This window comes from Lethenteron reissneri, chromosome 64 (assembly GCF_015708825.2).
Source record: "Lethenteron reissneri isolate LAM-NWPU_2019-01 chromosome 64, ASM1570882v1, whole genome shotgun sequence".
NCBI lineage: Eukaryota > Metazoa > Chordata > Hyperoartia > Petromyzontiformes > Petromyzontidae > Lethenteron > Lethenteron reissneri.
The window spans coordinates 5,318,883-5,332,132 of NC_083842.1; the positions used below are offsets into that span (position 1 = coordinate 5,318,883).

At 41.4% G+C, this 13,250-nt stretch overlaps 2 protein-coding genes across 4 annotated transcripts in view; both read right to left on the bottom strand.

Moving 5' to 3' along the window:
- Nucleotides 1–13,250, bottom strand: part of LOC133359253 (uncharacterized) — a 351,541-nt gene that overhangs the window by 185,083 nt on the left and 153,208 nt on the right. The gene's annotated exons all lie outside the window — the stretch shown is intronic.
- LOC133359254 (astacin-like metalloendopeptidase) overlaps nt 1–13,250 on the bottom strand; it is a 67,474-nt gene that overhangs the window by 47,967 nt on the left and 6,257 nt on the right. Inside the window, exons 2-7 of the mRNA XM_061577731.1 lie at nt 11,764–11,927; nt 8,255–8,307; nt 7,010–7,046; nt 6,142–6,208; nt 3,204–3,319; nt 473–583 (exon numbers count right to left, since the gene is read on the bottom strand). Of these exons, the coding sequence (XP_061433715.1) occupies nt 473–583; nt 3,204–3,319; nt 6,142–6,208; nt 7,010–7,046; nt 8,255–8,307; nt 11,764–11,869 (490 nt within the window). The 5' untranslated portion in view covers nt 11,870–11,927. The remainder of the gene's footprint in view (nt 1–472; nt 584–3,203; nt 3,320–6,141; nt 6,209–7,009; nt 7,047–8,254; nt 8,308–11,763; nt 11,928–13,250) is intronic.

The following is a 13,250-nucleotide window of genomic DNA, read 5'->3' on the forward strand; positions in this document are numbered from 1 at the left end:
GACGCCACCACACAATGGCCAACTGTTGTTCTAAGGACTTTATTAAATCTTTAAAGTCCAGGTTGCAGCAGATGGCGCGTAATGGCGAATACACCCCCAGTATTTATCAGTGTAGCTTATCGAGTTCAAACTGCGGACCTCTGCAACAACTGCAACAAGTGGCGATTGAGCTGCCGATGGGCAACATCGCTGATAATCTCAAAACTGATTTACTCTTCACATGTTTATTATACATCAAACTTTAAAGCACAAATTTACAGCGCTTGGAGTTTTTTTGCGATATCTTTAAGCCTGAAGTGATGGCATGGACTGATATTTCATCTCAGTGTGCAATGACTAGAGAGAGATGCTAGCTTGCATTCTACAAATATTAACTTCAAGTACTTAAAACGTGTTTTATTAGTATTTAGAAATTCAAATCAACAAACTCATATTTCAAATGTAGAGCTAGCCCAGACAACGCATTGCTTACCTTCATCTGCTGCCTGAACAGCCAGGACATTGACGATTTTTGCGACCACAAGCAGAAGAGGAATTCTGTATGACTCTGCCTTGGGAAACTCGAGGATTTTCTTGAGCAGCTCTAAAGGAGATGATATTACATATTAAACCACAACTTTTTAGCAACCAGGACTCTCTTGTATTTAAACAGTACAATTCTAACACATTAATTCCAGGGTAATGTTTAATCTCTCTGTCAGCACCAGCCCCATTTTACATGCACAGATAAAAATGTAGTTGATAATTTGTTTTAAGTTTGCTTCTTAAAGAAATAGTTTTTACATGGACGGTCCTCAAACATTTTACCTGCTGCATGCTCACTCACGCAACCCTTTGGTGAAACTGAATTGCTTTATTATTCAGTGGCTTTACATGAACACAGTACAAAACATTTTAATATGTCATCATATTCAGTCTTGCCTTCCCATAAAATCTATAATAAAAAGCTGTTTCTTTTCTTATTTGTTTTATTAACGAGTTACATTTCTTATTATATCTGTTCTAGACAGTTGCACTTTATTTTGTGTGCAGTTGCAATTTACTTTGCTCAGTCTATTTTAGCCGTTGAGGTTGTGATGGGTTTCTTTATTTGATTCATGTTGCTCTATGCCTCTGTACCGTTCCCGTTCTGCTGTTATGTGCACCAGTTCCTACTTTATTGAGGGCGATATTGGCACGTAAAATAAAGACAGATTGATTGATTTATGAATGCAGCATGATTTTTTGAATGTCAGACATCGATAATTCCGACTCGTGACTGAATGTGTATGAATTTTTGGACGTGATGATTATTTTTGTGAGCATTTGTCCTGGATGTATGGGCAATTGCATGCACAACTATTTGCGAGTATTTATGTGATTTGTGTTTGCATGCATTATTGTCTGGGCGTAGTGGGAGTGCAAGACCATGGGTTATATAAGCAGCTGGGGGCGGGGCAGTCACATGTCCACACTGGTTCTAGTAGGCACAACAGGAGGTACTTAACCCTTTCCCATACTCTTTTGTTCTTTCGGTAAAGTAACGTAGGTATAAATCAAATAAAACAAATTACGACGTTTCGATCGCAACACAAGCAATCTTCATCAGGTGGAACAATGTACGTATATATACGTGTATGTAATCAGTTTTTCTTACAATACTGTTCCGATGGCGTATGTTTAACTTTATCAGTACTGAGGCTCCTACAAGGCCATGCAGGAGGGCATGTGGCAGAGTTTGGTGCTAGCTATCATAGAGTGCGGCCTTGTCACTACAGTTCTCTGCAGTGAGTACAAACAGTGCTATGCCTCTCTAAATCAAATTTAATGCTAACCGCTTGCACGTTCCGAGATTCAGCGATCAACGAGACCCACCCTGCAACTTGCAGATATCTTGGAGCGGGAAAGGGTTAACAGGAGCCAAAGTGCCAAATGTCTCTTGGAGGCAGATAGCCGATAGCCGATCACAACATAAACAAATATGGCAAAAACGCTAGAATATTCCCCTATTTGTGCATCCATATCGTTGCATGACAAGTTGGTGTGAGAATCAGAATGGGCCTAAATGCAAAACAACAGCATAGCGAGTGGGATGAATGAACCCAAACAGTTGACGACTTTACTTTGAATCTCGAATCCTTGAACAATATTGTGGTGTGACAGTAGTACTTGGTGACCTGTTGTAATCTGAGCAGTAGAATTTAGTGGGAAAGTGATCATTAATTAGTGTTGTTGTTTACTTGTGACATGTGAAATGTTTTTATAATCTGCGAGGAAGAAAGCTCAATGCCCAAAACGTCTCCTATTGTATTTGTAATAAAAGGACTCGAACACTTCTTTCTGTCTTCGTGTCTTTATTCGGGTTCTCGTCTTTACCCACACGGCACTCTGTTATAACTCCTGTATTTGTAGCCCCCGGCTATTCACTGTTATTGTAGCTTCTTCTTCCCTCCGACTCTCTGCTTCATCTACCCCCCTCTTCCCTGCAGACTCGCTGCTACCCTTGCAGACTCCCGCTGCCACTCTTATGTGCAGACCCTCCGGCTGCTACTGTATGCAGACCCGCTGCCCACTCTTGGTCTCTGCAGCCCCCGCTGCTGACTGCAGCCCTTCCTGCTGCCTCGGGTCGGTCACCGCTGGCCTACGGTGCCGATCCTCGTTGCTCCCCGTGTTCGTGGCGATCTCGCCACACCCCGCTTCGCCCTACGTGGCCTTCCTCCGTTCCTGGTTCCCCGTCACTCCCCTTGCTCTTCCGGTTCCCCTCCTTCTATACTCAACCCCTCTCCCCCCACGTGACCTAACTCCTCCCCCCCTGACGGCACCTCCGAAGGGCCGTTTACAACCGCATTACATATTTATAATATTCCTTTCATGGCAGTGTTATTGACGAATGTTTTGAGTTTAGTTTTATTGTTATTGTGTTTTCTTGGTTACCTGACTAGCAAATCCAAGTTCTACACATCTTGTTGACATTTGACATTGAATAGTGTTGTGGTTTTAACTGAGATACTTTAACATGCACATTTAGTGCAAAAGGCAAAAGCGTCGACTTGGCTGCTTCCTGTGTGTGTTTGGTGGCTGACTGTTTTGAGTGGAATCGCATCTTGACCTGTAATTACTTATGCTGCTCTAATATGGTGATGTCAGCAAATGAGTATTAGCATCATAGTATATAAATCAAATACACAAAACGTTTTGTAGAGAGTGAGCGTGGAGACTCTCACCTGGGCCACCACCCGCTCTGTAAGCCGTGTGCAGCACCTCCTTCTCCTGCGCTGGGCAGTTCGCAGACAGAAGCTCCAGCAGCTTCTCCAGGCGCGGCACCGTGGAGCTATCGTAACTGTGAGACAACACAGAGCATGACCCAGGAGTAACACAGCCTCATCTCACAGCTACAGCAGCCTCTCCAGGTGAGTCACCGTGGAGCCATCACTCCGGTTAGACAACACAGAGTGTGAAGCAGAGAAACACAGCAGCAAACATTATTTAATCTGCAATGCATAACCAATACTGTTACAGAGTAAGCAATTATGTATAACGACCTATCATTACCAATATAGTTGAAACAAATCTCTAGTGAGATCACTAGAAATTTTGCAGAGATCCCAGACCTCATCAGTATCACAGTCGACAAAAAGTGGTAGAATAGCTTCAACAATTTGCAGGCGCACTCAATGTATATTTTCTTTCAAATGTTGTCAATATGGGATCGAAATGTAAGTTTGAATCTATCAATAAACCCAATAATTCTAAACATTCCGTTTGTCCAATGATGTTGTTTCTGATATCCGTAATAGGTGAAGGGAATGAAACTGAATTCTTGTTGATAGAAAATAGCATGATATTAGTTTTGTGGGCATTTAGGAGCAATTTTAGTGATGACAATGTATATTGAATGAAGTCAAAATGGTGTTGGAGATTCGGATTGACTTTGTTTGGAGATTTACCTAATGCTAGCATGACAATGTCACCAGCAAAGAGATTTTATTCTGAGTGGTTAAGGTTTAGTCCAAGATTGTTTAGATATGAGAACAGAATTGGACCCAGCACACAACCTTGTGGAACACCCTTTGTTATTTTAATATTTGCAAACAATGTTATCACTATGTACATTTTGAGAACGGTCAAAGAGCTAACTCTAAAAACATTTTATTGTACCATCTGAAAATTTTAGTTGACCTAATCTTGTGAGTAGAATATCATGTTCAATGGTGTCAAAGGCTTTGACATGTCCAGAAATATTGCACAGCAGCAGTGGCCTTTATCCAGGTTAATCAAGAAAACATGAAATACATCCATCATAGCTGTGGTAGTGCAGTAATCCTCTGGAAAACCAGATCGTTACTATGCAGGAGATTATGGGTTTTTAGGAAGCAGCTTAAATGTGTGTGAGCGGTTTATAGACGAGATCTGCCACAGCCAGAAGTTCAAATGCAGTTAACTCGTCTTCTCCCGTGGATGACGATGTCTTCATTGATGCTAGCTTATGCAGCAAGTCTAGTTCAGATATGGGACTAAACAAGAAGTAGGGCCGAAGACTTTCACTGACATTTTTAGGGTTGGTGCATGAGGAGGAAGAAGTGAGTGTGACCAGTGGTGTATTTGGAGAAATGCTACTCTGGTGTTTTGCCAAAGACACATTCTTCTGATCTAAAATGAGAATTCAATCCATGGCCAATGTCTTCCCATCCAGGAAGAGTTTTTTTGGGAGAACATTTTGCTTAACTGAATTGAATGTTTCCAGAAGAGTCTTAGATTTTTTTGTGAATTTCAAATAGTTTGAAGATAAAATTTAGCTTTTCTTATTTGGCAAGTACATCTATTTCTTAGTGTTCTATAGGTATGCCAATCAAGGAGGTAGTTTGATGTTTTGCATTATTCCACGCTATATCTCTAGTTTTCATGAATTCAGAAATGTTTGGCTCAACCCATGGTGGGACAATCACCCTTTATTCTGAACTTTTTTAAGGGGGCATGTTTGTCAATGATTTTTATGAACTGGTTCTTAAAATATGTCCAAGCACTTTCAAAAACTGGAATTTTACTCACCATATCCCAGTCAAAATGAAGAGTCATGTTTAAATGCTTGAAGATCAACATTTAAAAATGAGTTCTGTATGACTAATGGCATGGTCACTGGGATGGTTACCTAAGAATAGCAAGTATGGACAAGCGATCTGAAGTTGATATACTAGGTCTATTGGTTGAAGTAATCGATAGGTTTAGATTGTAAAGATCAATGTGTCATGTGGTGGGTTTAGCAAATTCCAATTGAAACCCCTATGATTAATACCTCACCTTTTGTAATTGGTGACATCATTTTATCCAGAGATTAATTTGTTATTTTGCTATTTGGTGGTCTATAGCAACACATTGGAGTAAAGTGTTCGTTACCTTGAGAAGAAATTAGTTGTGCAATAATGTCAAAAGAGCCATGGTCAGATACAGTGGTAGAGTGTAATCAAGGGAGGTTATTTTTCACATATACTGCCACACCTACTCGTCCTCTTAATTGTCTAATAAAAATATATTTTATCCTTCAAAATCTGTTAGGCTAGGATTTATATTCGTGGAAGCCATGTTTAAGACAGACAGAAGATGTCCGGATTATTGAATAAAAAAATGTATTGTCCTAATTTAGCTATAATGCCTCCAAATATTAACATGGGCAATGCCAAGACTTTTAAATTTCGATTTAAAGCTTTCATGACTGCAGAGATTTATATTCTTGGTTCTTTCTGTCTCTGTGTTTGTATATGTGGATAGCCTCATGAACGATGCTGTGGTTTTCGCACCTGATAATGATTGCTTGTGTTGCAATCGAAACATCGTGATAATTTTATTGTTTTATTTGTATTATTTATATTATTTTCCTTCTACTTTACCGAAAGAACCAAGAATATGAATGCCACGACTGTCTGTTTTTTTAATCAATTGAGTTATGGGTGAGTGCTGGAGAAGATTTGGCATTAATGGGACCAGGATTTGTTTCAACACTCAACCTAATCAACAACATAAATATTAATATTTTTACAATGTATTTTAGACTGGAGTGCTGTCCTCAATGATTTTGCATGGGCTCTCTGGACCAGCAGTGTCTCTTGTCAGTGCCCTCTGTACCCAGAATGTCTTGTGATCGTACTTTAAGGATGAGACACTCACGTGCATTGCGTCTCCACCTCCGTGATAACCTTCACAACTGGGTCTCCTTTTGCGTTTAATGCCCGCACTGTAAAGAAGTGAGCAACAACACAAGATGGGCAGGTTAGATATTAGTGGGTCCTTCTAAGAATTTGAAAAGAAACTAAAGGTGAAGGCATAAACTTTCGAATGTAGTTGTAAAATATTAAAAACATACTTCACAATGCATTTTAAATGTCACAAATAATTAAGAGATGGGCGGGGCTTGGTTACATCATCAGTATTATTAGCGCGTCACACTGGGAATGGCTCAAATGGGGTTTCCCACCTTCAGGAGGCAGGATGTGGTGCCCGTCGCCATTTTTAAATGGGCCTGAGTAATCAACCACAAAATAGTCAACTGCAAATGTATTCAATTAGTCGACCTAATTGACTAATTGTCCCAGCTCTACTGTACTGTGTGCACGAGCTTGGTGCTCCACTCATAGGCAAGGATTTTCTTCAGGTGGGGAGGGTTTCTTGTAGAAACAAAATAATAATACAAGACGTTACAGACCAGTGCCAATCAACTGCTGAATGACGGCATCTGCTGACTTGTTGGTCATGGGGATGGCTTGACAGTACTTCACCACACTGATCAGTGCCGGTTTGTGAAATTCTTTACAAATTGTATAGAAAATCTCCAAACAGCTTCATGAAAAAATCTTACAAAAAGCATTGATATCGTGATAGACATTGGGTTGTTATAAGTGTTAAGGTGTGATCGATGCAAAAATAGTATTCATTACATCGATACTCTTTCAAATACATTGTGACGGATCACTGTAATTGTAAAATAAAATCCCCTGAGGCTCCATATTGTGTTCTTTATAACACATGCAAACTTCACCTTTGGCTGCTTTTTCCTCCTTCACCTCCTCCTCTGTCTGATGAGAGAACAAACAAAACCACGACAACCATCAGCACCGAGAGCCAGGAGGCAAGCCGAGCACAACGGTGCACAGGGGACCACAGGAGGTGGCCTCGTCTCTCCCTGCTCGTCCCGGTGGCACAGTAATGGGACTGCCGGTCTGGGAGGTGGCACCCTGCTACCACTCAAACTGTTCGACCGATTAAAGTAACATTTTGTGAAAAACCGGACAATATTTTTTAATTTGTGTAATTTTTTTTTATTGATTTAAAATCATGCTCCAAAGGACATACCAATTACTTTGCAAAATAATGAAATATGAACTCATGATGAAACTACTCCATATCCATAACAATCATAAATGAATAAAAGTAAAAAAGCCAGTAAACAGGCCTGACATCAGCGGAGCTTAGTGAGCTCATTCACTAAGCACTGCTGCACCGGCGGCACTGCGGTGTCTCCATGAGGAAACGTGAGCAGCCAACTGAGCGAGCAGAGTGGTGGCGGCCAACAACACCCACAGCGGCAATACCACGCATACAACCCTCCACAGGGAATGCCTGGCGAAAATGCATAAACATTCTTTACATAACAACCACACTGGAATTATGAGGTAATGTTATTGAATGTATCTATTAAAAACCTTAGTAACTAAAGAGTTGTAAATTACATGAAAAGGAGTCTACAGATTTACCCACATAAACGTAATTTTATACCTCATTAGTGCAATCAGTGCCATTTTACCATCTGTGAACAAAGTCGGTGAAACCGGCACGGTGAGACTCCCGTGGCTATGGGTTGCCATGACCACTTGTGGTGTGGGATCAAAAACAATTCACCCATGAACGATAAAACAACACCCCTCCGGTTCCCGCCGTGTGCACCAAACAAGGATCTCGTTGTCTGTCACAGCAGGAACTCGGCTATGCCTCATTGTTGAACCATCTTGCTTGCAACTGAAACAGCGTTTTGCGTGTTATCCAAACTGCATCGAGCAGTGTGAAGGCGTGCGGTCCTCTCGCTATGCGTTTGCAGTAATGTAGGTCTGGCAGTTTCACAGGAAAACGTTAATGGCCGTTACTTTTAAAGAACCCCATTGTACGTAAACATTAACTTTAAATTACTATACTGATGCAACTTCTGCTCCCCACAAAATATAAAATTACTTTTAACTAAAGCTGACACAATTTATAGTCATGTTTCCCACTGCTTCATCCCTCTCACCTTTTTTCTGGATATGTTCACATGGTTCTCCAGACCTCCGTGTGCTATCACATCTGACAAATCAGCACACAAGCACAATGAACAAAAACATAAATATATAAAATAATTCTTATTGTTCATACATCTGTCTAAAAAGCCAAATGACGCATTTATATGTAAGCTCAAACCCAAATAACCTTCATCATGAAGTCCATAGTTTGTTTGTACTTCAATCAATGCTCGTGAAATTATGCACTCCCAGAAGGTTGATAGGTTGTGTAAGAAATAGTGTCATAACGTATGTAGAGAGATGGATATGTAAAAAAGACATGCTGTCTGTGTATCTAATTTGTTTTCTATATTCTTCAGTCACACTTAAGATTAACGTGAGTTACGTATTATAACAGGACCCTGCGGGGTGGGCTGGTAGGAATAATACTTAGTACCGGTACAGGGATATCGACCGGGTATAGAGGAGTTAAAGAAAAAATACTGTATTCTAGTGTAACGTTAATTAAAAGTGTTTGTTTTGACAAGAAACGCTGTGAGATTTAAAGACCCCCCAACACCACCCCTCCCACCAGCCCTCACCACCCCCCACCACCACCCCCCACCACCACCACCTTCTGTACTAGGCCTCGCGAAGCCTGCCGCACTAGGCCTCGCGAAGCCTGCCGCACTAGGCCTCGCGAAGCCTGCCGCACTAGGCCTCGCGCCGTGCTTTTCGTGCACAAATAAGGCGATTAAATGTATCTCGTCTCTGTGTTAATAAATGTTTCTTGTCTCTGTGTTAAAAAAACATGCTGCGTTTCAGTAAAGTAATTTTTTTTTAAATAAACGTGCTGCGTTTCATCTTAGTGTTAATAAGCCTGCCGCACTAGGCCTCGTGAAGCCTGCCGCACTAGGCCTCGCGCCGTGCTTTTCGTGCACAAATAAGGCGATTAAATGTATCTCGTCTCTGTGTTAATAAATGTTTCTTGTCTCTGTGTTAAAAAAACGTGCTGCGTTTCAGTAAAGTAATTTTTTTTTTAAATAAACGTGCTGCGTTTCATCTCTGTGTTAATAAGCCTGCCGCACTAGGCCTCGCGAAGCCTGCCGCACTAGGCCTCGCGCCGTGCTTTTCGTGCACAAATAAGGCGATTAAATGTATCTCGTCTCTGTGTTAATAAATGTTTCTTGTCTCTGTGATAAAAAAACGTGCTGCATTTCAGTAAAGTCATATTTTTTTTAAAATAAACGTGCTGCGTTTCATCTCTATGTTAATAAGCCTGCCGCACTAGGCCTCGCGAAGCCTGCCGCACTAGGCCTCGCGCCGTGCTTTTCGTGCACAAATTAGGCGATTAAATGTATCTCGTCTCTGTGTTAATAAATGTTTCTTGTCTCTGTGTTAAAAAAACGTGCTGCGTTTCAGTAAAGTAATTTTTTTCAAAAACGTGCTGCGTTTCAGTAAAGTAATTTTGAAGTGAAGTTTAAAGTTTTGCCGTGATGCGCCGGAAGCGACGGCCATCTTGTTTAATTCACAGATCGCAGGGGGAGCGGGCGGCCATCTTGTCGGACAGGGTCATGCCAAGTGTTTGCAGTAGGGGGCGATGTTGATACACGGACGGACGGAAGGACACATTAATCTATTGGTGGTCTGGTCCACTTCGTTCCTACCAGTATAATGTTACATCTAACTAGGAACTGTATCATAGAGGGTCCGTGCCTGTAAGTATTGGCAGTTCACCAGCATTGATTGAAGCTAGCCTCACTCTAATGGTAAGGAGACACTATATAAAAAACAGCTCGTAGTTTTTTGTCTTGAATAAATTCTGCTGAATATCTACACTTCAAGATGGTCGTGTGGACGATAGGTTGTGTAATAAAAACTTTTATTTTTTTACTTAAAAGATGGATGTGCGAAGGAAAGATGTCTTCTTATTCAGTTGGTTATTTATAGTCTCCACAATGACGAGAATTATTCTTTTGAATTATAGGAACGCATAACATTGTAAAGAAAGCTATAGAGTTGACTCAAGATAATGAGCAAAACAAATTCACATACAACAAATTAGCTCAACAATGTCGGAGAGACACATCGCAAAAAACACCGCAGTTGTGGGTGTACCTAAGACAGTTACCGCAGGCGGACTGCGAAAAGATAATGGATGAAAATGTGGAAGAAAGTAGGCCACAGTTATTTTGTGAAACTGAATTCACGATTAAAAGAAACATACCAATGTGCCTCAAGAATTACATGTTATTCTGTGTATACTACCTGCTATGCCGTGGATCAGGGTTATGGACATTGACAAAGAAAATGGAACAAAAGCTGAAGAGTGTGAAGAGGAGCATGCGTGGCAATGCACTCGGACACAGCTATAGGAACTTTCTGCTTCTCACCGAGGATTTGTGAGAGCCACTTTGCCATATTTTCTTCAAATTATCAGTGTGATGCTCTGTTCAATTGGGGATTATCGACTGTGCAGCAAGTTATTTAATTGTGATCTGTTGATGGTGAAGAAGTCATTGGTAATGTTGACATTGTCCTCACATTGCCCCGAGCAAGGCCTGCCTATCGTGCACATTCGTCGTGCAATTCGGATTTCCCTCCCATTGAATGAAACGCTGAGCAGCTCTCAAGTGCATACCAGGAATGTAACGAGAGGCGCAGTGTGTCAGTAGAAAAGGGCTTCCCATCTCCAGGCACATTGAGGGGTTTTGTTTACTACACGATTCGTATATTATACACGTGAAGCTTAAAGGGTGGCACTGGGAGTGGTCAACCAATTCCAGATGTATCACGACCATCGCTAACATTATATTGTAACTCAAGATATGAAGATAACCTTAAGACTAGAATCCTTATGCAATTCCCTGTCCATGAAAAATTACTATTACGAACACTTGTCTTCTTTATTTTTAAGATATACATGTATGTATGTTGAACTTCTTTAGCATCATACGTACCTAACCGTGCTAATTGGAGGTGTGGAGTAGGACAACAAACTAAACACAAAAAGCAGTTCTAAAGAAATACGTTTTCAGTCTAATGTAAAAGTGCATAGCTCCAGTGGCTTCCTAATATTGTAAGGAAGAGCATTTCAGACGGTTGCAGAAGTGCATCTGAAAGCGCGCAATGCAGTGGCCATCTTTGTTTGATGGACAGCCAAAAGCTGCTACGAGGATGGCCGGAGTTTGTGTGAAATTAACGGAGTTCGTGTGAAGATATAAGCTAATGTTGATGTTGTTGAATTATTTGAAGGTACTACTTTAAGAGATCTGTTATTTTCAGAAGCGCAAGTTCCCGTACATCTTGTAACTTGGCAGTGTCTCCTATGAATGGGTTTGTACGAAGGTCATCTCAAAGTTTTGTCATCCCCACCACCAGAACCTTTACGCAAAAAGATATTGGTGGGGTCTCATGTTAAGGTTCTCACACTATCTGGTTGGTTAAGGAATTAAAATAATTACATCAGCTACCAATGACGTGGCCATGGTACAAACCTCAGTGAAGAGGACATCTGAACAAATGACCTCAGTAAACCCACCTGCAGAGTGAGAATTCAGCACTCGGGTTGTTGGAAAGCCATAAAGCTTTTGCACTTTCACGATATCACAGGGGCTCAGGGAGTTGCCGTGCCCCATGTGCAGCATGAGGACAGGATTTTTAGGGATGATCGTTGGGTTGCGCTCGTCCACTGAGCCCGCCGTCCTGAATGAACACACATACACACACAACCCCAAGTACAAAGCACTCCTTGACCAGGCCATTATTTGTAAACACAAATAAGAAATTGGTATACAAATGCAAGATTTAAATTAACAAATATACATTCTACAGGGAGGGGGTGTCGTTATATATTACACGAAGTCACAGTTCACAGGAGTACACAATATTATACATTCTGTAAAGTGGGACAGCTTTCATAGCCCATGGTGCACGACAAAGTTGAGGTATCATGATACATGGGCAGCCAGGGCAGCACCAATGAGTCCCAGTGATATCCTCGTGGGCCCTTCACCACACGAGTCCCAGGACAGGCTGTGTGGGCCCCAGTGCCTAATCACCAATGAGCCCCAGAAGAATTTTGCGGTACCAGGGGCCCGTCACCAGCGAGTCAGCAACAATGAGATTCAAGGCAGCCCTAGGGGCAGATGAGGACCAGGACAGAGACCAGAGGTGGTGCCATTGAAGAGCGAGGACAAGGAGAGGTCAGGAAAGAGTCCAGAGGTGGCATGGGGTTAACGCACTGTTTTTGAGTTGTACGCCTTTTGGTGTCATCTGGTCCAATACCAATGGAGACTAGGCTCTAAGGAAAGCTGTCTTGGGTGTGGACCAATCAACTTCAAGGGCAGTGCATATCATTATCAGAGTTGTTTCTTTTTGTTTGCATTTTGACTACTTTTGTTGTGGTTATTGCAAACATGATGCCTTGTATAAAGGTGTCAGTTTTGTGCCAGTTTAAAAGGTAAAAACCTACTACTATATTTTGCCACTGGTAAAGGAGGTCTCATAGTGTAAATGCTTACCCCGAGCTCTCAATACTCTGATAGTGCACTGTTTTTGAGTTGTACGCCTTTTGGTGTCATCTGGTCCAACACCAATGGAGACTAGGCTCTAAGGAAAGCTGTCTCGGGTGTGGACCAATCAACTTCAAGGACAGTGCATATCATTATCAGAGTTGTTTTCTTTTTGTTTGCATTTTGATTACTTTTGTTGTGGTTATTGCAAACATGATGCCTTGTATAAAGGTGTCAGTTTTGTACCAGTTTAAAAGGTAAAAACCTACTACTATATTTTGCCACTGGTAAAGGTCTCAGTGTAAATGCTTACCCCGAGCTCTCACTACTCTGATAGTGCACTGTTTTTGAGTTGTACGCCTTTTGGTGTCATCTGGTCCAACACCAATGGAGACTAGGCTCTAAGGAAAGCTGTCTCGGGTGTGGACCAATCAACTTCAAGGACAGTGCATATCATTATCAGAGTTGTTTTCTTTTTGTTTGCATTTTGACTACTTGTGTTGTGGTTATTGCA